The sequence below is a fragment of the Ambystoma mexicanum genome, chromosome 12 (assembly GCF_040938575.1).
Source record: "Ambystoma mexicanum isolate Mex_15411 chromosome 12, UKY_AmexF1_1, whole genome shotgun sequence".
NCBI lineage: Eukaryota > Metazoa > Chordata > Amphibia > Caudata > Ambystomatidae > Ambystoma > Ambystoma mexicanum.
The window spans coordinates 165,095,488-165,123,090 of NC_090936.1; the positions used below are offsets into that span (position 1 = coordinate 165,095,488).

Sequence of the window (27,603 nt, forward strand, 5' to 3'; positions counted from 1 at the left end):
GACCCGCACGTGCGTGCCGAGAAGGGGAGGAGAACCAGACCACAAGAAAACCCACAGTCCACACTGCATCGCCTGTTGCCGTTACGAACTGTTGCAACCCTAAGGGTGAAAAAGATCAAACTGAGAAACACGCTGGTCAATGTCCAAGGATGGCCGTCACCGCCAATGGACAGCTTTCTGAGCCTTCAAATAACAGAGGCAGCGTTCAAGACGCAATGTCAAAGCCGCTAGGGCTCGCAACGAAAACTTCATGTGCTGCACAAATCCATAATCCATCAGCAGCAGTAAATCTAGAGAGTCAACTAAAGGAACCCCGGCCGATACAAACTGTGGCCAATGAAAAGTCTGGAGAAATACTCAATTGTAAAATTCCACATCGAAATCCGGCAGTCTTTGTCTCTGTAGTGGATGGAAGCACTGAGGATATTGAAACCGTCAGTGATTTGGGCACTGCAACTAAGATTCCGGAAAAACCGACAGTAGCATATTTCCAAATGAAAACCCAATTGAAAAAGAAAAAAGAGAAAACGGGAGCGGATAACGAGTGTCAGAACACCATACCCTCAACGACAACTTGCAAACCGCACCGACATAATTATAATAAAGTGAGAAGTAGAATGACCCTAAGACCGAAAGCTCTCTTAAAAAAAAAACTGGGGCCAAAAACCGGTCCTATCAAAGGCTGCACAGTGGCAGCCATGAATGATTTTTTCAAAAAGAAGATGGAGCTAAATTTAAATCAAGGTCAAGAGTTGTCAGATTGTGAAATTCTCGAGAGCCTAGGTGAAGTAGAAATAAATACATCAAAACCAGACTGCCTCATAGTAGAGGGCCCCGTAAGTTCAGAATCATTGAATAGTACATCAATCAAGATACAGAGAGAGATCGTCCCTCCTCTAAGATGGCACTACTTAAGTAATCACAAGGAGCCGATTGAAACTAGTGAATCAGCGGGAAAGATCACTGAAATAAGCACCCAAGCTTCACCCGAGGTTGACATAAGGAAAAATACAGAGATCATTGAAGAAGTGGCTCTGATTCTAAAGCCCAATACATATCTGCACGAAACTACATCTATAGAATGCAGTTTCACAATAGAGCCACGAGATATGGACTCAAAAAGTGAAAAGAATAAGAGATCACAGGCAGATGAGAAGCAAGTGATGGATATCGGAGCATTGACGCCTTTAGTCGAATGGGGCTCTATCACCCCCCAAAAAGAAAACGAGATCAACAGGGGAAAAACAACTTTATTGCATTCTGCCCCAGTCGCAACGCGGAGATCCGAGGAAACACAACAACCACCTCCATCTAATCTCGTGCAGCAAAGTATGGATCTATCAACATTAATGTCGTCAGTGACGATAGCAATGGCGCCATTCACAAAGATGTACGAGACTATAAACGATACACTCCGGGACCAGGTGTCTATGCTTACCACAATGCAATCTAAACTGCAATATTTGGAAGGCTACATAATGGGGGCCCAAAATTCGGAAGCGGATGGAAGAATGCAAAAAAAAAAGCAGCCCGATACCTGCCTTTGTTGTCACGCCTATGGATTCCATCCGTCAGTTGATGAACTTGAGAACAAACAATTACAATATCCTAATACAGATCAGACAGTGGCATCTGCCACAAAAGATGAAACCGCAAGGTTACAGGCTCATGATGAAAGAGTCGCCAGCATTTGCCACATCGAACAAGGGGATGAGCCATTGGATGCCATTATAGCCATTCTTGAGGAAGGAGTTAATCATACGGCGACGGAAAAAGAAGTAGGCACGTACGGGGCAGCTCAAGATACACCTAATCCCTTCTCCTATATCCAGACTGGGGAAAAAGTCAGGAAACCCAGTAAAAACATTAACGTAATGCCAAAGAACTTTACATTTGGAATATTCTCGCAACAAAAATCAATTGTTAATCGAACTTCGAAGAAGGTCGTGAGCAGACCAACTGCCTCACTGGTTCCTCAATCAATACTGAAGCAGCAAAAGGTCGCCGTTAGGAAAAACGGTTCTTTAACTAAACCAGAGATGAAACCTACTGCTCGTATTATTGACGAGAGAGAAAAGCGATCTAACTGTGCAAAGGAAAAAGGGCCCGTTCTTGTGGTGGCGGAGCAGTCGGATTGGAGCATTTTGACAGTGGAAGAGACGGGAACCGAAAAGTACCCAACAAAATCATCAAAGAGAAAGGCTTATAAAGCGCTCACTGATTCTCCGAAAAATGAACCACCACACAAGGTCCAAATGTATGAAATTCCTGACTTGCCAGCAGAAGCAACAGTGAAAAATCTAAGCCCGCAAAAAGTTGAATCTACGTCTATCACGAACCCAAGGCCTAACACTCAGGAAGAACAAAGATCAAATGAGGGACGCAGACAGGCTACAAACATATGGAAGGAAAACAAAAACCGGTTTATTCCGGCTTACACTCGAGGACAGGATGATAAAGGGGAGCGGAAAAAGCTTCGTAAATTCAGCCATGATAACAAAAAAAAGTCATCTGATTCTTACCTTCAATACATTACTGAGGTGAATTTGAAAAAAAAAGAAGAAAGTAAATTAGAACAAGAACAAGAGCGGAAAAAACCATTGAAACAAATTACAAGTGCCTATATGCTAAGATTGAAAAACATCAACTCAAAGCAAGATGATATAATCATGAACAGAACTAACATCATTAAAATCTTAACTCAAATTACAAGCTTGCAGCATATTGAAAATAAAGATCTGTGGATAGTAGAACCAAGCACCACAGGGAGAACTGATTATTCTTATATACATCTCTCTTCGGAAAAGACCAAACGTTACCTACTGAGAGAATCCGAAAAGCTATTGTCAATGGGATTTGAATTATCCGACCCCAAATGTGCACATGAAAAAGAGGACCTAATCAAATGGAGCGACAGAGACACGAGAAATCAAAAGGCCACCCTACAAACGAATACTAGATACATTAGCAAAATGCCTCACGCGCAGCCTGCCCAGATGAATCGAAGACCGGACAATTTAGGAACAGGAGTGGTTAACCAGAAAGAAAGGAAAAGATCAGAGATAAATCTTCAAAAGGAACCTCAACGGGAACAAAACCTTTATCGAAGCAAGAGACTTCATCAACCTAAATGCATTAACCCATCTTCTAATAATGATGATAGATTAAGATCAAATGAAGTGGAATCATGGACTTGGCATAGAGCTGAAGCACCAAATCGAAAAGACCATTAGCAACGAACGACGGGAAAGAAGACCTCTTTTCAGTTGGGCCAGCTCGAAGTAAAGGAGAAACAAATTCCATTGCCAAGCCCACTAAGAATTGGCTGCTGGAACACGAGAGGCTTTACTCATCTAACAAAAGAAACCGATGTCAACCTGGGAAATTTTGATGTACTCTGTTTCCAGGAGACCTGGTTAACCACTAAACCTCAATTAGATGGTTACGATATAATATTTACGTGCGCCAGAAAAGGAGTATCGGGAAGACCGTCAGCAGGCCTTATTACCGCTGTCAAAGCAGGGTCAGGCCTGGAAATTTCTGAAATACTAAAATCTTCTCACTGGATACAGGCCTCGCTTCTCACAAGAAAATCTCTCACTACGAACCAAAAGGTAAGTATGGTTCTCCTGGTCAATGTCTACTGGAATCCCCAGGCAACAACTAATGAAGATTTCATTAATGAACTTCAAAATGTTTTTGAAGGAGCACAGAAGAGACGAATTGACCACAGTACCATCATAAGCGGAGACTTCAATGCCATCTGCGAAGGAATTGGAAACCGCTCCACATCGCTAATCCAAAAGTCTCCCGCGCGGGAGAGAGGCAAATTCCTTGAAAAGATCATGGCTGAACGAGATATGCATAACCTGCACTGGCAGCGAAATAAGGCAAATCTGGCAATCCCATCATGGCAAAGAGACGAACAAGCAGGTACGATAGATCATATATTCGTCTCGAGAGACATCTTGCCAGAGATCTGCTCCTTTACAATCAGACCAACAATTTTTAGTGATCATAATCTCTTAGTGACAGAAGTTTGGGCAGCCAAACCTCAAATGACTTTGAATTACTTGCCATTGGAGACAACAGAAAAAGGCAAGCGAGTCAAAATATCTGCAAAGGGCATACGGGAATTGGAAGCCCAATTCGTAGGTTCTCAATCTCTAAGATCGACAGAGCAAAAAAGAAAAGCGATCGACCTGGACTACACACCCCTACTAACTAGATTCCTAATGGCCCCAGCAAAAGCATCGGCTGCGAAGAAAGATCGCTCCCACGCTCATGCATACAATAAAGATCTAGTAGAGAAAAGGAAGGAGCACAGAAAACTTAAAAGAATTGCACAAAGGGACCCATCCCTAGAGAATAACGAAAAATTGCTAAAATCGGCACGACATTACAGAAGCTGGCTTCAAAACCATCGCCATCAGCTGTATTTGAACGATTCCCAGCAAATGCTGTCGACCATCTGCGGCAAAAAGCCTAAAGAGTTCTGGAACTTGATCAAAGGAACACAAAATAATGTCAACGAGAATATCCAGAACAACGTGGGTGAAGCACGTTGGATCGATCACTTTTCAAAACTATTCGCACCTATCAGGTCAGTGAACGCAATTGAAATCTCCAAGAGTGATCGCCATAAAATGACAATCCCATGGTCAATTCCTGATGACAAAGAATCTATCTTAGACAAACTTAAGAAATTAAACAACTCGAGGGCTCCAGGACCCGATGGGATCAGTAACTTGGAACTGAAAAAAAATCCTGAGTGTTGGGCCAACATTATGAGCGAGCTTTTCGCAAACTGTAATAGAAAAAGAGCAATACCGTCAACATGGCGAAAAGCTAATATTGTGCCCATTTACAAAAGAGGTGCTACAGACGATCCGAATCAATACAGGCCCATCGCCCTCCTGGATGTAATGGGGAAAGTATTCGCGTCTCTGGCCCTAGACGCGTTCCAAGAGTGGACGCGCTTGTCAAAAGTAATGGATCCATTCCAGAACGGTTTCATCAGAAACACGGGAACCTCAACGAACATCCTACTTATGAGTGCTTTAAAGGGAAAGGCTCTTCAAAGCGGTAACTCAATCTATGTTGTCTTTATCGACCTGGTCCAAGCGTTCGACCAGGTAGATAGGGAGCGCCTCTGGGCGAAATTGGAATTAAAAGGTTGTCCGGAGTCAATCTTAAATCCTATAAAGGCTCTACATCAAGGGACCTCAATTCGAGTTCGCTTGAGTGCAGATGGTCGACTTTCGGAAGAAATTGAAACAGCTCGTGGAGTTAAGCAGGGTTGCCCTTTGGCCCCAACGCTGTATAACTCTTACATTGCAGACTACGGAGATACCACCCACACGGTTAGACATTTTCCCCCGACGATGGGAGGGGAGAAGATAGATCGCCTATTGTACGCGGATGATATCATCCTGATGGATTTAACACCTATAGGCCTTCAACGCCAATTGGATAATATGGTATCATATATGTCTGAAAACAACTTACGCTTAAACAATGCAAAGACAAAAGTGCTCATTCTGGGCAGACCTACAAAGTGGAATTCTAAATTCACCTGGCACTGCGATGGTAAGAAGCTAGAAAGAGTGGAAGCCTTTAAATATCTTGGGATCACAATCAGCAACGATAAAGATGAAAAGACTATGCTTGAAACACTCTGGGCAAAGCTAAAAAATCTCACAGCCCAAGCTAAGGCTGTGGACAAGAAATACGGTCGTTTTTCGATCGTCCCTATCGTGAGATTTTACAAAGCCAAGGTCGTTCCGGCTTTAATTTACGGTATGGATGCAATGTTGCTAGCTCCGAACACCATCTGGGAGAAATTGGAAGCTTTTTTTTGGAGAAGGGTCCTTGGTTTAGCCCAATCTACACCAATTGCATTAATAAGACGAGAGTTATGCACTTCCTCAATGTTGGCAATAAAATTGAGAGCCACCCTGATGTTATATCGCAAGGTAATAAATAACCCAGAAGCCCGAGTATTGGACCTCATACGGAAAGAACTTTCTGAGGGTGACAATCGGACGCTTGTAACCTGGGAACAATCCAATCGGAGAATATTGAAAGAACTAGACCTGTCGGTAGAGACACTCATACACAATCCAAATCGAGTGTCAAAAAAACTTTTAGAAGCTGACTGGATTCACACTCAAGAAGTGGCTTGGTCGTATTCCATCGCAGCAAAGTTACCAACTGCTCCAATGAAGCTTAATGCTACGCGTGGCTATCTACTTAGGTTTCCGGATAAGAGCCTGAGCCGTTTATTTTTAAGATTCAAGCTGAACCAAATAAAAACCAACGAGATTTTGGCATTGCGTAACCAAGTACCAGTGAGCACCTGTCGCTTCTGTCAGTTTACAAACGTTATAGAAAGCACAAAACATCTGCTAATGGAATGTTCTGGTCTAAAAACGGAGAGAGCCAGGTTTCTTGCGGACCCGCTGAAAAACTATTCAACCCTCGATGAGGATAACCTTTGGTTATTGTCGACGAATGGGAACAACATCAGATGTGTTATAGGAGTAACACTTTTTCTTAAATCCCTGAATTTTGAGTAGGAGGAATTCCTACAATGCACTAATTTACTGAACAAAGAACTGTTTAAAAGGAAGTTTGCTGTTTGATGTCTGTGGACTACCTACGTCTTAATTTTGTAAAAATTGTGATACAATTAAAAAAATAAAATAAAAAAAAAAATAATAATAAAATAAATGATTAAATAAATAAATAAACACACAAATAAATAAATAAATACGCGCAGGATCAGCATCTCTGGCAAGGAGGTCTAGCTTTGATGCATGTTTGCAACCTATAATGGTTGTAGCTTGCCCTGCTTTTATTCTGGCTTAGCACTGTCACACAGATGAAGGGAGTGGGACTTGTCTCAGTTTAGCTCAGTCTGGACTGTGGGTCCTAGGCATGAGACCTTTCACCTAAGCTGAATGTACTGAAGTAATAACGCATGAGGAACCGGATAGGACAAGATGTTGCTTCACGGCTGGCGTAGATGCGGCCTGCAGCCTTTTATTGGTTTTAAGCTGTCCTCACTCTCGCTGGGTTTGGTCCCATGTCACACATCTGCCCTAAGTATTTTTTAAACCTGCACCCCCTCTTCAGAACTGTCATACCTTTGGGTCTGAGAGGGGACTGGACACCAGCATCACCCATGGAAAGCGTACATTTACCAGAGAAAGTGTTTTTGTGCATGTAAGTTTCAATGACTGCATTTGTGTGTGCATCTGAATTTCTGGGCCTGCCTCTGTGTGTGTGTGTCTGTGTGTGTGACTGAGACCGTGTTTGTGTGCTTGTGTGTGTGTGAGAGATAGTGTGCTTGAGTTTGTGTACATGTGTATGAGATTGTAGAGTCTGTCACAAGTATGATTGGTGGGGCTGCACCAGTGCCATGAATGTGATTTGCATGCTTCCTGTCTGACAAATACTGCGGACGCCACAGTAAAATAATTATTTAATATAAGCATGAAATAGTGTTTTGCAGGGAAATGCTGGCATAAATTGTGGAAACAGGCAACGTGAACCTGTCCTTTCAAGTGGCAAAGCTGGCATATATGAAGGGCACAATCATGATACTGTGTTACAATGGAAATGACAAGTTATATTTTGGCACATGGACATGAATAAGACCTTAAGAGTGGTGATGCTGGCAATTATTGCACACCATCATGCTAGTGGTTATGCTGCCAAATTTGGGCACAGGCAGCAAAGAAAAGCATTTTTCAGGGCAATGCTGACACATAGGGCCTAATTCACAAAAGCCTTTTATAATGGCAAAACCCCATTGCAAAACGCTCTGTGAAAAAGGGCCACAGTGTAGAGACAGGCTTCATGGACCGATGCTTGCAGTGACAGTACTGGCATATGTTATGGGGGATGAGGGGGTGGGTGTGTGTGTGTGTGTGTGTGTGTGTGCGTGCGCGCGCGTGTGTGTGGGGATTACAGATTGTGTATTGTGTGCGCCCTTTCTAGAAATGTAAAGATGCAAAGAGTAGCCCAGGCGAGGAAAGCACTACCGCGCATACATACCAACCTTTTAAATCACGTGTTACTCCTTAGAGGTTGAGAGGATAGCTCAGGGGCAACACGCTCGCCTTGGAAGCAAGACGACGCAGAGCAACACAGGTTCAATACCCGGGTTTTCGCTTAGAAACCTAACCTCTGGGTATTAAGCGTGTTATAAATAACCAATTACCAACAGAACAACCACGCACCTTGATATAGTTGGCGTTAATATAAGTGCTCAATGAATCTTTCGAGTTCTTTGGTTTCAGGCATACTCGGCTCATGGGATCTGCAGACAAAGAAAACATGAAATTAATAAATTGCATATTGTTATATAAACGATATACATATAACTTATATGTTTATCTAGATGTAGACAAGGTTTCTTTATAAGGTCTCAGAACTCCAAGGTGACTTGCAATATCCTTTTTACCTTTGCTAGGGGGTACTTGATTCCTAATAATACACAGCCACACACTGTTGTTCCCTTTGATGCCTCGCCTCCTGCTTAATGCAATGTAAGAGATCTTCCATTCACTCACCCATATAATCAATACAGAATCGGTTTGTATTGAAAAAAGAAAAAATGCAGCTCCTAATTTTTCGCTGAAAAATTAGTTCAAAGAGTTTAATGAAATGTATCAGAATTCTTTTTTAATTTTGTGCTTTGTAATACGGCTTTCACCCCCGCTGTGGGGGGCGGTCATGGCCTTTACCTGCCCCCAGCCTGGGCCTAGGTAGGCGCGAGCGAAACGAGGGCCTCCGTTCAGGCTGGGGGGCGTTAAAGACCATGTTCGCCCTCCAAAGCAGGGGTGAAAGCCGTTCGCAGCCTCGGGTTTAACCACGGTGCAAATGTTCTTTTTCCCGCAGGAAATTTGTGCCGCTGTGCAGCCAATTTCCTGAGGGGGAAAACAAATGTAAAAAGCTGGTCACAGCCATAGGGCTCCCTGTTGCCTCCCCACATTAAAAACAAAACAAAAAATGGTGCCACCAGAGGAAGAGCATCGGGTAGCTGGAACAGCGGGCGGAGAATGTGTATTCTTGCCGCTGTTCCAGCCACTTGATTGGCTGAACTGTCTTCCCTGGGTACGAATAAGTAACAACATGAAGATTCTTGCTCACATGAGCTAAATCCCAGCAGTGCACAAATTAAACATTTTACCATAAACAATTCCTTGTCAATTACGGCCTGCAATGTGTCACAGAAAACTACTCTGCAACCAGCGAATTAGAAACGATTTTCACGCTTTAATTAAGTGCAGCAGTGACAGCTGAAATTCTCTATACCTGCTCAAGCTGGAGGCATTGCCACGTCACAACAATGCATAATAACTGATTACAGAATGTTGTGATGCCATTTTCTTATTGCAGGTCAGTTGTGATGTCACAATCAGCCTGTAATGAGAACATTATTTTCAGGCTTTTATACAGATATTGCCAGCTGCTGTGTATTATAAACAAACACACTCACACACGAAGACCAACAAGTACGAGTTGTTTCGAAGTTTTAAATTGATATTCAGGGGGTAATTCATGGATTATTTGCGCCGAAAAAAACGGGATTTGTGCGCCATTCTGCCCGCAAATCCCTGTTTAAAAAATGGGGATTTGCGGGCAAAATGGCGCACAAATCCCGTTTTTTTCGGCGCAAATAATCCATGAATTAGCCCCATAGTGTAATTAATTTCTTCCGTATCCCACTCAATCATGCACGTTTGCTTTGCTTTATGAAAAGTGCTGTATCGCGCGCACAGCCATTTTCGAGGTCTGATTGAAGCGCGGAAGCAAACATCCTCGAATCTATCCAAATTCTGCACCAACAGAACTAATATTCTAGTTCTATATGCATGGACCGGTAATCCTTTCCGCAAAAATCCAGTATAGATGTTCACACACATGCAGTAAGAATATGCCACGCCACGCAGCAACACAAGAAAGGGTTTCTCCGAATAGGAGTAGCATCAGAAATTGCGAAACAATGTGTAGTGAAATGACCAGCATCTTGCATATATTCTCATGTTGATTCTAGTTTAATGAAGAACTATCAATAAAAAACAATATCTGAGACCAAAGCATGTAGTTCTATTGGTGAAACCAAGGAGTACATTTTGGGTCCGGCTGAATAGTGCTTCGCCTATCTGATTTTAGAGAGAATGTAACTGACCACAGTGGAAACAAAGACGTTTTTCCAAAGCAGTTAAGGCTGCTTTCTATTAGCACACATGGCAGAAGTGTCAGCTAATCAGCTGAGCTGTATTCTACAGTGTCATCCCGCAGTGCATCCTGGCCACCGGCGCCTCTCCCATAGGTCTACCATGTTTTTCTTCACCGGATGCCGTGGGGTGCATATGATCCCACAGACCCCCTGAATCCTGCACACCTCTCCCCACGTCCCCTCTTCCTGAGCACTTACCTCTCCTAGTCGTGTTTGTCGCCGTTATGCTTCGCCCCAGGATGCCCGCGGCATGGCCATTGAAATACTGAGGGAACGCTCTCCATTACTTCCTGCAGCCATTTTTGCTTCTAGATTTTTCTAAGGGAAATTGATTGCGCAGAATGTGCGGAGTCGTCTTCCCTTAAATATAAATGTCTCTTAACGCCCTGGATTTTTGCCGGGGATGCTAATAGAATCAATGGGGTGAATGAGGGTCATTGCTGGACAGTAATGGTCATACGCCCTTACAAAGGCTTTGGACTAAACCTATGGCTAGTGGGCCATTAACAGCCAACAAAGCACCCTCAGGGCCGCCATTAAAACCGTATAAAAAGGCAATGGCTACAAACATTGGAGATGGCAATGTTAATTTACTGACACTCAGGCCAAACGTAATGAAAATGTCAAATGTACAAATATTGAGAATTCCAATGTTCAGACACAGCAACAACACTCAGCCCACATGAACCTATTTCCTAAAACCAAGTTCATCACGGTGCACATCTAACCTTAGCTCCCACTAGACCACTCAAAGGACAGCATTGGTGCGAGCCAATATTTATTTATTATATAGACCATTTCATTGTATTTTAACAGAACTAAAAAAAACAGAAGACAGAAAAGTGGCAGAAATATACTACTAAATCAAGCATCGCAGGCACATTTTACATCAGGTAAAGTAGCACATATTTAAGGCAGATGGTGTGATGTTGTCAGAGTGAGAGCCATCTGGATGCATGTGTGTTTAGAGCGTTCATAGGTTAATTTCACTCTTTTCTTAGATTGGGACCTCGCGTTTTCTGTTTTTGATGGCCGCACAGACACACATGTATTCATGTTTTCTTTTATTAAGATGGACCTTGGCTATTCCAAGGGTGGCATTAGGTCACACTTTTAATGAAAAGGCGGTTGGGCAGAATGATACCCTAACACACACTGGCCCTCATTACAACCCTGGTGTTAAGGGGTTAACGGCACCGTAAAAGGTGGCGGCGCCGTTAACCCCTTAACGCCTGATTACGAGGTCCCTTTGCGGGTTGGCGATTTTAACGCCTGCTTTTTGCAGGCGTTAAAAACCAACCCGCAAAGGGACCTCGGTGCTAAGTACGGTGCCGCAATTTGCAGTACCGTACTTAGTGCCTTCCCCATTCCCATTGAGCCCTATGGGGCAAAAATGGGAATGGGGAAGGGCCATTGCGGCATGGGGAATTACCGCCCGCCAACCTAGGAATGGGGCGGTAATTCCCCATTCCGCCATGGCGGAGTCGGTAAGTTACCGGCATGGACCATGGTGCTATTAGCACCATGGTCCAACGCCAGGGTCGTAATGAGGGCCACTCTATGCAGCCTCCTGTACAGGTATGCACACATGTGGAGCATGAGCGTTTCCATTCATTTTTTAAACTTATATCCCTATAATAGGTATGAAAATGTCAAACCTGCTTGGCAAGGGATGGGCATTTTAAGGCGGCCTGCCACTTGCAGTGCGCACCCAGCACTCCCACAGGCTGCTTTATATTTCAGAAACTACTGTTTATTCAAACAGAATTTAGAGCATATAACTTCTAACATTGCAAATATCCACAAGCACGGTTAACAAGAATGCAAAGTCTGCGGCTAGACAGTGATTGTATGTGTGATTCTACTAGCATATCACTTCTCTGTTACAATATATGTACTATTGTATACCATAACTATCAGAGAGACTGAATATTGTTTCCAAATGTAGCTTTTCCATGTATCCACGGATGTTTACTTATCTGTGGATGGACATGAACAGCAATAACCTCTAACAATTTGAGCAGTATAGTATTGGAAGGGATGTAGAACCTAAGATCAGATTAAGCTGTTCAGACAAACTCAGAGCAAACCGAGTACGGCTGATCCACAGGGGACAAACTATTCCAAACTTGTTGGGGGCTCAGGATCGGGATTAGAAAGGGTCCAGGCAAGTTGGGCCCTGTGTTTTATGTAGGAGGGACACATCTATGGTGCTTGTGATTAGTCATGTGTGCAGCGGCAATGGTTTGCTGGCGGCTTGGTGAGTGTAAGTAGATAGGTAAGTCCTTTACTTGGAGTAGTTGAGGGAGAGGTAGAAATGGGACAGATTGCTTACTTTTATGTACAGACACACTGACACACACACACATACATGCATAAACCGTTGCTTGGATTAGACAATATATTTGTATTTGTATTTGAATTTTTTTATTTGTATAGCGCAAACCAGACCCGGAGGCAACCGGGCGCATATCTTCAAACAGTGGTTACAACAAGGGAGGTCATTACAGAAAACAATGAGTGCAAAGCATAGGAATACAGGCACAGCACATACAGGTTAGTCAGGCATAGATAAAAGTCAAGTTAATCAGGTTTTCAGGCTGAAAGTTGGTCATCTGTGGTGGCTAACCAGAGTTTAGCTTTGTGTTTGAATAGGTTCAGAGATGATAGATTTCCAATAGGTAGAGGCACAGTGTTCCAAAGTTTGGCTGCCAGGACTGGGAAGCTGACCCCTCCGGCTGTTTGGAGCTTGTGCCTAGGGATCATGAGGCTCTGGCTATGAGTAGACCTGAGTGACCGAGGTGGGACATATTGGCCCTCATTACGACCCAGGCGGTAAGTATGCTACATTACCGCCATGGCGTAATCATCGTTTACGCCATGGACCGATAGCGTAAAGAGCGCCATATTCCGACCCATCGCGCACGAGCATTACGCCATGGCGGTAATGTAAACTACGCCATGGCGTAAACAGCCCTTACCGGCATCGAACGCCGCGCTGGGTGACCTACCGCCACCCATCATTGCGCCAACCGTAATCAGCGGGCCCCGTAATTAGCGGGCACCGTCATTAGCGGCCACCGCAAATAAGCGGAACCCGAAGTAGCGTCATCGCGGCGGAAAAAGCCTGCGACAGGCAGCGGCAGGACCGCTTCAGTCGCGAAGAACTAACTATGCTGGCAGACACGCTGCAGGAGAAGGCAGACATCGGCTTCTCATCAGAGATGACGAGACCAGCCATAGCCCGGAAAAAAGCAGTATGGGAACTCGTGGCACAACGCGTCAGTGCCGTAGGTACCACCCCACGCACCGCCAGACAGTGCCGCAAAAGGTGGGATGACCTCTGGCTCCGAGTAAGGGGCATACTGTCAGCAAACCGCAACCTGGGACTGGCAACTGGTGGTGGAGCAGACTCCCCACTGAAGATGCAGCCATGGGAGGAGACATGTGCCTCATTGATCGGCATAGTGTGCATTGAGGGCGTCGGCGGAATGGAGAGAGGAGCCCCGACATCAGGAGACACAGGTAGGTGCCCCCAATTCAGCCTTGCAAAACACCCTGAATCACACTTACATGGGAATCACAATGTCGCCCCATATGGCAAACGCAACACATCAGCAGAACACCCACACCCTGCACACATGCAGCATGTACACTCTACAGCAGGCACACACATTCCTGCATGCTCAACCCACCCAAAAGGGAGACAACCTGTATGTCACGGCCTACAAAGTCCACCATCTATCCATCTAAACCATGGCACTCATCACAATGCCTGCTCAATGTCCGCTGAACCATCAATAACACTTTCCCTCCTCTGCTCCACCACAGGCTCACACTCGGACACCGGCAGGGATGAGAGTGGCACCACCCCAGCCAAGAAGACCAGGACAGAGGGAAGAGGCCACCAACCATCCACCTCTGCTGGACCCATGGCCAACCCACAGCAGGCCAAAATTCCTGTTGCCGAACAGCCCAGGGCAGCAATTCCCCCCGAGGAAAGGGACATGATGACACCCACGGCAGACCCACAACCACTGCTGCCCACTGAGGGGATTGTGTCTGCGGGGAGCAGTACAGTTGGGGAGACTGCAGCCATCGCAGCCTGTTCTGACAGCGATGTGGCGAATGGGGATGATGACATGGAAGGTCCCCCCACACCTGTCCCCATGTAACCTGCATGGACAGGACACACAGGGGCAATCCCCTGGAGGTTCATGGCCAGCCACTCCAAGCCCAGTGGGAGTAGGGGAAGAGGGGAGTAGTCCTATTGGGCCTGCAATTGCGACCTCCATTGTGCCTGATTTCAGCCAGGTGCTGGACCAAATATCAGCGAGGCAAGAACAACTGGCGTCAATCCTAACGCAGCATGTTGCTGATTGTGGAGGTGCCAGTTCAGGCATGGAGAGGTGTGCTGACAGCATCAAGGCAGCCATCCAATCAGCAAGCACGAACATATGCACAGAACTAGCCGCAGTGCGGAATATGATTAGTGAACTGATACGGACAATCATGGACACACGACGTACCGAGCAGGCCGGTACCTCCTCAGCTGCAAGTTCGGCCCCATCCAGCCCCGTCCGCAGGTCATCCAGGACCCAGAGGAGTACAGGCAGGGGGGCCCCAGGTTCCGGGATAGGGGGCTGGCAATAGTGCCCGCCCAGTGGACCACTGAAACATTACCCACTTCACCACGGGCACTGGCACTCCTTTGCAGGGATTTCTGGGGGGAGGGGGGATTGGGTGTGTTGGGGTGTTCAGGGGGGAGGGGGGATTGGGTGTGTTGGGGTGTTCAGGGGGAGGGGGGATTGGGTGTGTTGGGGTGTACAGGGGGGAGGGGTATTGGGTGTGTTGGGGTGTACAGGGGGGAGGGGGGATTGGGTGTGTTGGGGTGTACAGGGGAGAGGGGGGTTTGGGGGAGGGGGGATTGGGTGTGTTGGGGTGTACAGGGGGGAGGGGGGATTGGGTGTGTTCAGGTGTTCAGGGGGGAGGGGGGATTGGGTGTGTCATAACTTTTCAGAAGCACAATACACTTTTCCGTTTATCACAAACCAAATGTGTGGACATTGCTCATTGTGTATGTGTGCTTTATTGTTGTACAGTCTACAGTGTGCATATACCAGACACACACAGTGCCCCAAGTGCCGTCCACATGTTACACGCACACGCTGTGTGTGCTAGAAGTATTGGTCAATGAGATTCTGACGCATTTCACGCCCCTCCTGTGCATCGCTGCCTCCTTGAGGTGCTGCCCCATCCCCACCTTCATCATCCTCATCATCAGGTGGTTGCAGTTCTGCGTCAGGGGGCAGAGGCACGTTACGTCTGACGCACATATTGTGTAGCATGACACATGCCATGACGATCTTCGCAACCTTCCCATGGCGGTACAGGAGTGCCCCGCCAGACCTGCTGAGGCAGCGGAAACGTGCCTTCAGTAGGCCAAAGGCCTGCTCTATCACCACACGGGTACGTGCATGGGCACGGTTGAAGTCCTCCTCATGCTGGTTCTGTGGGTTCCGGACTGGTGAAGGAGCCACCTCTTCAGGGGATAGCCTGCATCACCTGTAAATGAGCAACAATGGGCCTCATTAGGACCCAGGCGGTAAGGGGTTTACGGCGGCGTAAACAGCGCCGACCCTTACCGCCTGATTCCGAGGTCCCTTAGCTAAGGGACCTTGTTGTTAATTACGCCACCGTAATTTACGGTGGCGTAATTAACGCCTTCCCCACTCCCATTATGCCCTATGGGGCAAAAATGGGAATGGGGAAGGGTAAATGGGGATTGGGGACTTACCGCCCCGCCAACCTCGGAATGGGGCGGTAAGTCCACCAACCACCAGGGCGTAAACGTAGTTTACGCCATGGTGGTAAAGGTACGACCCAGGCGGTAACTTACCGCCTGGGTCGTAATAAGGCCATATGTATGTGTCAGGAATGAGATTGCTTTCTGAACATGACGCGCCACCATGCCTTGCATTCAACTGTTACTTTGCACCAAATTTAGTTGTGCTAATGGATTCACACTATGCAACCGGTATATGTTCATGGCTCTCATGTACTGTTTTGCATGCCAAGACACAACACAGGGGTGACAATTGCCTTGTGAGTGCCCATCCACTGTGTCCGTTCAGGCCGTTACTTTATGTGACCTGGCACGTGTCCTGTGAGGTCAAAGCTCACATGATTGCAACATTGCTGTCTGGCTCATTATGACCCCAGGGAACAATACTGGTGTCAATGGGGGGAGTTTGTGGGTCTTGCTGTCTGTGTAGTGGTGCATTGATGTTCCTGTCCGACATGTGCCTCCTTTGTGCGCAGTTATGGGGGACAGGCCTTTCAGTTGATGGTGTTTGGTGACGTGCATGTAGGTGCGTTCCTTTGAGGTCAATGTGGTCACATTTCATACAATGCACTTGCAGATGGTTGTGTCATGGTTGGGGTACACTTTCATTCACATGTTAGGGCTGATTAGATCAGGCATCATGTATACAGTTGTCAGATGGCGTGAGTGCTGCCTCAGGGTATGATCTGGCTACTGCTAGTCGCAGCCATGTGACGTATGCATCATTCCCCCCCCCTTTCTGCCAGGTGAAATATGCATTGGTACGTCGATCACCTACACACTTTGCATTTCCATGCTCATGACATTAGACACACCGAGTAGGCAGGATCTTGGGCCTGCATGTCGCTCCATGTAGCGTGGTATTGTGGAGTTCCGAAGGACCATTGAATCATGGGTTGATCCGGGGAATCGGGCACAACAATGTGTGAAGATCCTGTTGGAGTCGCAGACCATTTGCACGTTGATTGAGTGAAATAGTTTACGGTTGCGGTATGGTACCTCCATGGCATGTGGGACCACCAATTCAACATGGGTGCAGTCGATGGCACCAATGCAACCAGGTATGCCAGCTAGTGCATGCAAACCCACTTTGGTGTTGGCAATCTCCTGGGCAGACCGTGGCAATGAGATGTGGTCGTCTGTGTGCTTGAGGAGGGCATCGAGCACTTGGATCAGTGTACGTGAGAATAATGGTTGGGATATGCCATGCAAGTGCCCACTGTGTGCTGGTAGGTGCCTGTGGCCAGGAAGTGGAGCACGGACACGACCTTCAGTAGGGGCGGGATGGCGGTGGGTGTTTCTATCATGCTGACAATGTCGTTGTGTATCATGTGCACAATGTTGGTGATGGTGTCCCGGTCCAGTCGGTACAGGGTGTGGATCTGCTCTGCGGTGAGGTTGAATGGACTGGCTCTGATGCGTGGGATTGGGGACTGCCTGCGTGGTGCGACTGGCTGTGCTGGTGGGGCTTGCTGGCCCTGCCTTGCCCTCCTTCTCCTCCTGCGTCTCCTCTGTGCAGCTTGTTGTTGTTGTTGTTGTTGTTGTTGTTGTTGCAGTTGTAGCACTCGCATTGCTATCAGGTCCTCCAGCCCCAACATTGCTAGTCCTATTGGTATCATTGTGGAGTGTGACTGGGGCTGGTAGGGGTGGGGTGTGCTCTTTTTGCACTGGGAGAGTCTGTATTGCCTCCACCTGTGCTGATTCTGTGCACCTGTGGCAGCTGGGAACACTGCACATGGCCATTTACGGTTGGTTCGCGATGGCGGAATTAGCGCCATGGCGGTAAGGTACTTAACGGCCTTGGCGATGGCGTTAGGGGCATGTCCGCTTGGTTTGTGATCTGCGTAGCTTTGCACCATGCCGGTATTTACGGTATGGTGGGTCGCGCGCGCGCGACCTTGGTGCTGTTAGCGGCACCGTAAACTACGATGTCGCTAATTGCACTTTCGCGGGTCATAATCGGACCTAGCGGAAAACGATGCCGGTATTCATTTACCGGCATCGTTTTCCGCTTACCGCCTGGGTCGTAATGAGGGCCATTGAGTGAACTGAATTATATTCAGTTTCTGCACTTTGGGTGTGCAAGACATGCACAAAATTGGTGCGACTTGGAAACAGAATCCCAGTCGACCCCTTAATTGGCACACACACGTGACATATGTTATTAGTGACTAGAAAATACCAGAGTTGCTTCAGGCTGGAGATTACACTTAGTGACTGTAACTGAGTGTGCAACCCATATGCCATCTGGTTGCGACTAGAGCGGAGGGGCAACCATCTTAAATTACAACATGCCTGGAGCACCCAAACGTGCTATGGTGAGGGGTAGGCATGTGGGCAGAGGGCATTTTACAGCAGCTACAGTGGCTTCCATGTGTACTGGGATCCATATTTATGTGTGGTAAATTGAAGGTATTAAATGTGCATTCAGGAAACCTCTGCCACACATCACTCTGATATGCAAGATCAAGTTGGTAGATATTGCCGTCTTGTCGAGTGACAGTGAAAGAGTAGGTTCAACCAGGCGTGCGCGGGGCAGAAGTGCGAGAGGTGTGCCTAGCACTGACCGAGGAACCGGGAGCAATAACACAGAGCAAAAGGGCGGGAGATGGGAAGTCCCTGGCCTCCACCAGCCATCTACATCCCCTGATAACCATGAGAATAAGGAAGGTTGACGATGAGCAAGATAAGGACGATAGCCCATCGGAGTCAGGGCCGCGCCACCTCATACTGTAACCCACTGATTCCGAGGAGTAGAATGACAACGCCCCCCACCCCCCCCCCCCCCGATACAGAGAAAGAATGGATATCCAAGGTCTCCCCTCCACCTTTGCACACTGTCTTTCAATCACAGCCCGACGGATATGAAAGTGCAAAATGTCAGCATGTGACAGCAACCGCAGCACACATAGCATCACAACCGAATGAATGCAGAACACCCCTTTGTCCTTCAGAAGAATCTGAACTATGGACTTTCTCTCACGTGTGACAAAGCACAATGCCATGACCCACCTACATTCTGAGCATGAAAGCTGGGTCCCAGTGGGATACCGGCACCTACTTGGGAACCACAGCTTTACAGCCCAATATGAGGTGTCACTGGACTACAATGAACTCCTCGACTGCAGGCGACGTCACAACTAGAACATGGTTTCCAGGCTGCTATGCAGCTATTGCAGGCTGCCATGTATTATAAGACACTAATGATCAGCTTTAATCTTAAACTACAAATGCACTGACTGCCCTAGTCAAAAAGGAAGATCATCCTGGAATCATTCTGGAGTCATCCGATGACTCCATTCTAGAGTCATCCATGGAGAGTTTAGGAAGATCATCCCAAGTCTGCGTACAAGCCAAAATATTTAATGAGATGATGACTCTAGAGTTATCACAGAAACTACTCCAGGATGAGTTCGGATTACTTCCAGTGATGATCTTGGATTACTCCAGGATGACTCCATGACAACTTCATGATGAGTGGGGGATTACTCTAGGATGACTCTGACAACTTCAGGATGACTCCATGACAACTTCAGGATGAGTGGGGGATTACTCTAGGATGACTCTGACAACTTCAGGATGACTCCACGACAACTTCAGGATGAGTTGGGATTACTCGAGGATGACTTCGGAATACTCCAAGACAACTCCAGGATGACTTCATGACAACTTCAGGATGACTCCACGACAACTTAAGGATGAGTTTGTATTACTCCCGGATGACTTCGTATTACGCTAGGATGGCTCCATGACAACTCTAGGATGGGTGGGGATTACTCCAGGATGGTTCCATGATAACTTTAGGATGGGTTCTGAATTGTAAATGATTAATGCAGACTACTCCAGGATGAGTTTTAATGATTTCAAGATGCTTCCAAAAGATTTAGGAAAAGTGGTTGGATTACCCCAGGATGTATCCCTTTTGAGTAACATTGGTGGCATTACTTTACAATGACTCTAGTTAGACTTCTAGATAGTTTACAGGGAAAATAAAATTATATGGAATTTTGCAGGTGTCACTTCATCTTTGCTAGAGCACCCGTTAACTAAGTTCCCTCGATTTAGTGCACACAACTACAAACACCCCCACTTCCCAGGTCACAAACCAACCTGTAAGCTCCCTCATTTCAATTCTCACCTCTAGCCAGCATGGCCTCACCCCCAATAAACTCCCACAATTGCAAAGCACTGCACTAAAATACACTCTTCCAGCAGCCTACACAGAATCTGTTAAAGGTCTACCCGCATGACAGACTGCCGCTAGTCACTTCACCCAATATCAATAAGAGCAGCTAACAATTACCCAGTTCATATTATGATTGTAGCAGCTATAAATTGTTGATATTTTAATATAGTATTGCTCTTGTTATAAGATATCTTCAATCAAACATAGGCTCAGAAAGTGTTCAGCATTTTTTTATTCAACAAATTCGGTTTAACAGCATAGCTGTATTCCATAAGAATGAATAGGTTTGAAAAAAAAACAACAAATATCATCGATCCTGCATTTCAAAATGCAGAGTCTTCCTTAGGCCTCTTCTGGCATTGCAAATTTTGGTGGCGAGCTTCCTTATCACCCAGCCGTCCATAGTAGGCCAACTGTTAGCCTTGCAGACAGATCTCAAAGATTCTACAAAAAAAGAAAGGATATATGAACCTAAATGGACATCTGAATAGGCATTGTTAAATTCCTTATTGTAGAATACATGCCAGATTAATGTTAAAATGTCAATTTACAAATGCATCACTACATTTAAATGCATTTGTACACAAAGGATGAAACGGGCTTAAAGATAGATTTGAACTGAAAATGAATTATGGTTTTCTGTGGCTGCATTCAGAATTTTATTGTCTTTAGTGTAGCTATATTGATTTATATCAGTTAGAAATAGAAGGCATAAGTGAAAATGGGGAAATAGTCTTTCAAACCCTTTGCTAATTAACTACCTCCCCTTTTGCCCATACCATTCTTACACCCCGATACATATCTACCAACAACGCGCACATATCTTGTACCCACACTCACACTCCCATCTGCACAACCTCTGCCACCCACCCGGCTACTCGATAACTTCCTCTATGCAGTTGAAGGGGCCAAAAAGTATTAAAAAAAACAAGAAAAAAAAAACATGTTAAAAGAAATACAAATTTGAGATACTCTTCTTAAAAAAGGTAGCATATTTGCATTGGGGTAACAGACTACTTCCTCCCAAGAGTTCACTCTTGTTTTCTTTATCCATCCTACTTTCTTTGCAAATGATATGTGGCATTTATAATGCGTCTATACACAAGTGTTCGAAATGCGACGAGGCAGGGGAGGGGGAACAGAGGGAAGACAGACAACGATCTTACTAGGCCAGGTGTCATTCAGATCGCACAAGTGCATGGGAAGGGGAAAAGTGCGAGGGGAAGGGAGAGGGGAAAAGTGCAGTACATGGGAGAGGGAGAAAAAGTGCAGTACATGGGATAATAGAATAAATAAGAAAAATAAAGGCGGGATGATGGCAAGTGCAGGGTAAGAGCAGACATAAGTGCTGGTGGGGGACTGTAGGGATACAGAATACAGTTCCCAGGTGCGGGGGTTGCCAGTGCAGGTGTGTAAACGGCGGGGCCTAGGCCCAAGGTCTCAAAGGGTGGCCAGGTAGCCAGTGCAGTTTCAGCCAGGAATTCAGCAGGGGATGGGGGGGGGAGGGAGGAAGGTTTTGAGGTGCTTCCGGAACTGGAGATGGTTCTCCTCAAGTTTCAGGGAAGCAGGAAGGCTGTTTCAGGAGGAGGCCCCTGCCGAGGAGAGAGATCTACCACCAACTCGTTGCTTGGAGAAGCGAAAGACCCTGAGGGAGTTGGAGGCGGATGATCAAAGAGCTCGAGAAGGAAGATTTTTGGGAAGAGAAAGTTGAAGGTATTGCGGCCCCAGGCCCAAGAAGGCCTTGTGGACAATGCAGAGGGTGTTCAACTTAATCCTTGCAGCCACCTCGAGCCAGTGCAGAGATTTCAGTCCTGGAGAGATACGATCCCTGGGCTTGAGGCCAAGGACAAGTCTCGCAGTCCTTCTGGATAAATTGCAGAGGGCGGAGAGTAGAGGCAGGCAGACGTGACTCTCAACCTGTTTGACGGATACCTGCAGCAGGTGCATTAACCCACTACACCATGAAAGGAACCCTAAACTGCGGAAAGGAAAAGATGTCTAGCTGTTTGTGAGCCATTTTTCTTGTTTGGCTCATTTATCTCATACAGAATCACAGCTGCTGATACAGTGGCAGGGCTTTTAACGGGATAAGTTTGGGGGCTGCGTCGCCCCTGAAGTTCCCTTCAGGTCAAGCCGAGCACTATGTCAAGAATTGATGTGGTGTTCACGGGCGCCGCATGAGGTTGCTTGCTCCACTCTGGAACAAAGCCCTGACTCGGCTAATGCGTATTATTGGCCAGCAGACTCCATGATTTGACAGACACGGTGAATAGCTCAGTCGGTTGAGCACCTGTGAAAAGAGATTTACGTTCAAACAACTGGCTTGAGCTCCTTTTTAGGATTTCCTTATTCTGAGGTTGATGTTGTGAATGTTATTGAGTTTAGAGATGCCCTCAGCGACACCAATCACTTAAGCGCCGAGAAGCAGGCTAGTTTCTGGTTTGCAAATGTATACACTGGCATGACACGAACATGTGTGTGTTTGTTCAAAAGGGAAGTAACCACGTCCCCCATCTCTGAAACTCCCACCCCTTGCCCCTGGGTTCGTTATTCCTGTCCCCTGGGGGAGGGGGCGCATAGTAGGTATGCTTGCCCTGGTGGAGAATTAAAATAGAAAGCGCTCTCACCACCCAGCAGCAGCTTCATGGCTCCTCTCCCTCCTCGGTGGGTGGTCCAGTCCTTCTGTAACACAGGAGGGGGTGTGGGAGGGAAGGAAAAACAGGTCAAGTGGGCGCACATATGAGCAGACCCAGCCTCGCCCCCTCTGCCAATCCAATTCAACCTCACGCCATTATTTTGATCGGCTTTACCTGTTTTGTACATCACAAGGCAAACCTGAGCAAACATGCATATCGCACAGAAACGGTCTTTTCGAAACAAGGCACTAGTTCCAATGTTGGCAGAAAAAGGATCTGAAAGTGATTTGACAAGGATCACACCGAGTTGAAGTGGAGATAGGACTAGACTCGGTCTGCTTGGTCCAGAGCCAGCACGCTGGCAGACTGGCCACTGCACCACTTGCCGCCCGCAAAATACACACCCTGATAGAGGCATCTTGCCAGGTTGAACACATCCTACAGAATGCTGTGTTATTGTGGGCACGAGGATGAGTATCTCGGCAGGGGGCACTGAGTCTGATGGTCAGGAGGGCATGATAATGGGAAGTCTCCCTGGTTTGGAGCCGTCCCTGCATGCAGGCAGGCACCTTGCCCCCTGACTGCAGGGGCACTTAAGAGCCGCAGCCTGAGAGGGGCAGCTGTCCACGTGCTCTTTAACATTTGAAGAGTTTAACAGCTAGCAGGGATCGGAGGGGCTGAGGGGGCTAGCTGCACTGGGTAACGGAGGGGGTGGGGGGATAGTAGCACACTGGGCATCGGAGGGGTGGGGGGAATGGCAGTACAGGGTAACGGAGGGGATGGGGGGGCCTAGCAGTACAGGGTAACGGAGGGGGTGGGGGGGCATTGTAGTAGAGGATAACGGCGGGCTGGGGGGGCTAGCAGGGTAACGGTGGGGGGCTAGCAGGGATCGGAGGGGCTGAGGGGGCTAGCTGCACTGGGTAACGGAGGGGGTGGGGGGATAGTAGCACACTGGGCATCGGAGGGGTGGGGGGGAATGGCAGTACAGGGTAACGGAGGGGGTGGGGGGGCCTAGCAGTAGAGGATAACGGCGGGCTGGGGGGGCTAGCAGCACAGGGTAACGGTGGGGGGCTAGCAGGGATCGGAGGGGCTGGGGGGGCTAGCTGCACTGGGTAACGGAGGGGGTGGGGGGATAGTAGCACACTGGGCATCAGAGGGGTGGGGGGGAATGGCAGTACAGGGTAACGGAGGGGGTGGGGGGGCCTAGCAGTACAGGGTAACGGAGGGGGTGGGGGGGCCTATCAGTAGAGGATAACGGCGGGCTGGGGGGCCTAGCAGTACAGGGTAACGGTGGGGGGCTAGCAGGGATCGGAGGGGCTCAGGGGGCTAGCTGCACTGGGTAACGGAGGGGGTGGGGGGATAGTAGCACACTGGGCATCGGAGGGGTGGGGGGGAATGGCAGTACAGGGTAACGGAGGGGGTGGGGGGGCCTAGCAGTACAGGGTAACGGAGGGGGTGGGGGGGCCTAGCAGTAGAGGATAACGGCGGGCTGGGGGGGGCTAGCCGCACAGGGTAACGGTGGGGGGCTAGCAGGGATCGGAGGGGCTGAGGGGGCTAGCTGCACTGGGTAACGGAGGGGGTGGGGGGATAGTAGCACACTGGGCATCGGAGGGGTGGGGGGGAATGGCAGTACAGGGTAACGGAGGGGGTGGGGGGGCCTAGCAGTAGAGGATAACGGCGGGCTGGGGGGGCTAGCAGCACAGGGTAACGGTGGGGGGCTAGCAGGGATCGGAGGGGCTGGGGGGGCTAGCTGCACTGGGTAACGGAGGGGGTGGGGGGATAGTAGCACACTGGGCATCGGAGGGGTGGGGGGGAATGGCAGTACAGGGTAACGGAGGGGGTGGGGGGGCCTAGCAGTACAGGGTAACGGAGGGGGTGGGGGGGCCTATCATTAGAGGATAACGGCGGGCTGGGGGGCCTAGCAGTACAGGGTAACGGTGGGGGGCTAGCAGGGATCGGAGGGGCTGAGGGGGCTAGCTGCACTGGGTAACGGAGGGGGTGGGGGGATAGTAGCACACTGGGCATCGGAGGGGTGGGGGGGAATGGCAGTACAGGGTAACGGAGGGGGTGGGGGGGCCTAGCAGTACAGGGTAACGGAGGGGGTGGGGGGGCCTAGCAGTAGAGGATAACGGCGGGCTGGGGGGGCTAGCAGCACAGGGTAACGGTGGGGGGCTAGCAGGGATCGGAGGGGCTGAGGGGGCTAGCTGCACTGGGTAACGGAGGGGGTGGGGGGATAGTAGCACACTGGGCATCGGAGGGGTGGGGGGGAATGGCAGTACAGGGTAACGGAGGGGGTGGGGGGGCCTAGCAGTAGAGGATAACGGCGGGCTGGGGGAGCTAGCAGCACAGGGTAACGGTGGGGGGCTAGCAGGGATCGGAGGGGCTGGGGGGGCTAGCTGCACTGGGTAACGGAGGGGGTGGGGGGATAGTAGCACACTGGGCATCGGAGGGGTGGGGGGGAATGGCAGTACAGGGTAACGGAGGGGGTGGGGGGCCTAGCAGTACAGGGTAACGGAGGGGGTGGGGGGGCCTAGCAGTAGAGGATAACGGCGGGCTGGGGGGGCTAGCAGCACAGGGTAACGGTGGGGGGCTAGCAGGGATCGGAGGGGCTGGGGGGGCTAGCTGCACAGGGTAACGGAGGGGGTGGGGGCCGGGGCCTAGCAGTACAGGGTAACGGAGGGGGTGGGGGGGCATTTCAGGATAACCGCGGGCTGGGGGGGCTAGCAGCACGGTGGGGGGCTAGCAGGGATCGGAGGGGCTGGGGGGGCTAGCTGCACAGGGTAACGGAGGGGGTGGGGGGATAGTAGCACACTGCATCGGAGGGGTGGGGGGGCCTAGCAGTACAGGGTAACGGAGGGGGTGGGGGGCCTAGCAGGGATCGGAGGGGCTGAGGGGGCTAGCTGCACTGGGTAACGGAGGGGGTGGGGGGATAGTAGCACACTGGGCATCGGAGGGGTGGGGGTAATGGCAGTACAGGGTAACGGAGGGGGTGGGGGGGCCTAGCAGTACAGGGTAACGGAGGGGGTGGGGGGGCCTAGCAGTACAGGGTAACGGAGAGGGTGGGGGGGCATTGCAGCACAGGGTAACGGGGGGTGGGGGGGAATTAGCACACATGCAATAATGGCATGTTGGGCGGGGGGGGTGTGGGGGAGGGGGGGGGTTTAGGGAACCTGCCTGTTATTGGCTGGCTCGCATTTTCCCGAAATGCGAATGAAACGCGAATGTTGGGCGTATTTGGGCATTTAAAGAAACAGCTGCTGCTAGACGTCGGGATCGCGGTGCACGGCGGTTTCTGCACAAGGTATGTTGGCCGGGATCGGGTGGCTGACCTGGGGTGGGGGGCAGCGGAACATAGCTCGGGGCAGCGCGCCGAAACGCGATCTGGTGGAATCGAATGCAATGGGGTATGGTGGCCAGGGGGGGGGGGGGATTATAATTTATGCTTGGCAGCAGGATTGATCATGCACCGCCCAGCACGCTCCCAAGCCAGAAGCCAGTTACCACGGCAACGCGTGCCCTTCGCCATATTTGAAAATATATTTTGGGGCAGAATCGCCATATTTGAAAATATATTTTCGGGCATCACACGCGGTCAACGCTGATCGCGTGCGCGCAATACCGCACAATGTGAACAGCAATAAGGACTGGCACAGAATGCAGGGCGCAGCGCGGCCCGAATTGCATGAGCTGGCGTCGCTCCCCACGCGGATTTAAACGTACGTAAATGACAAAAAATACAAAATAAAGCTGCAAAGTGCTTACCTTCTATCAGCGTGATCTCGCAATCCCTCCAAACAGTTTTGCAAGTCCGATTTTCTTGAAAAGTGCCCATATATATCCCCAAGACCATACCCCCCACAAAGCAAGTCCATGATATAGACAGAGAGGACAGACTGGGTTGGGGAAGGAATGCTGGGAAATGATAGACAGAGAGGAAAGACTGGGTAGGAAAGGCAAAGCAGGGACAGAATAGGCAGAAAGGAAAGACTTGATTGAAAGGAAACCAATGTAGCCCAAAAGTTTAGCCCATGTCGTTTTTTATAACTGTGCTTGGGAGTAAAAAAATTGTTGTTGAAATATACATACTTGTCAACATTCTGTGACCGAAAAGATGTAGGATTTTTCAAGTTTCAAAAACATTATTTAGCATAATGACATCACAGGAAATTACAAAACATATATTATTAGCACCACTGGAGCATTCGAAAATGCTAACCCATCAAACAGCACAACATGGAAAGATGCTCAAATGTTTAAAATGTATAATTGTGAATGGTAAATTATTTATATAGCGCCTATACACCGGAAAGTGCTCAAGGAGGGTGGGAACATGGTGAAAAAACAAAAGTCGCTCAGTGCCCTTGAAATTCTGAGACAAGTAAGTGTGTAATATACATTTAACAGTTCAGACACAGCAAATAGGCCTGACGGCGATTCTGCAGTTTTACCAGTGCAATTAAGGGGAGAAGAAAAAAACACGCTTTGTTATGAGCAGCACAGTTAAATGAAATCCTCTTTATTAACCAGCTGCATGCCTCCATCAAACAATGACTAAAAGTAGGTGACCTTATTATCACAAAGGTGATCCCGGCGAGCATGCTTAAGGCAATCGGACCTGGCAAATAACAAGAAGATTAAGATTTATCAATTTGGCATAAAAGAAACCCACTTTTCAAGTTTTGAA

General features: G+C 48.4%; 1 protein-coding gene and 1 long non-coding RNA gene across 3 annotated transcripts in view; both read right to left on the reverse strand.

The window, feature by feature from the left end:
- The window catches only part of PTPRR (protein tyrosine phosphatase receptor type R), a 1,074,582-nt gene that overhangs the window by 215,294 nt on the left and 831,685 nt on the right, over positions 1-27,603 (reverse strand). For both annotated transcript variants that reach the window (XM_069628248.1, XM_069628247.1), the window contains exon 9: positions 8,247-8,326. In XM_069628248.1, coding sequence (XP_069484349.1) covers positions 8,247-8,326 — 80 coding nt within the window. The remainder of the gene's footprint in view (positions 1-8,246; positions 8,327-27,603) is intronic.
- Positions 20,498-26,842, reverse strand: LOC138513412 (uncharacterized). The gene is made up of 3 exons (XR_011281755.1): positions 26,682-26,842; positions 22,911-22,965; positions 20,498-20,727 (listed from the first exon to the last, which is right to left on the reverse strand). It is a non-coding gene; the product is annotated as an uncharacterized lncRNA (long non-coding RNA).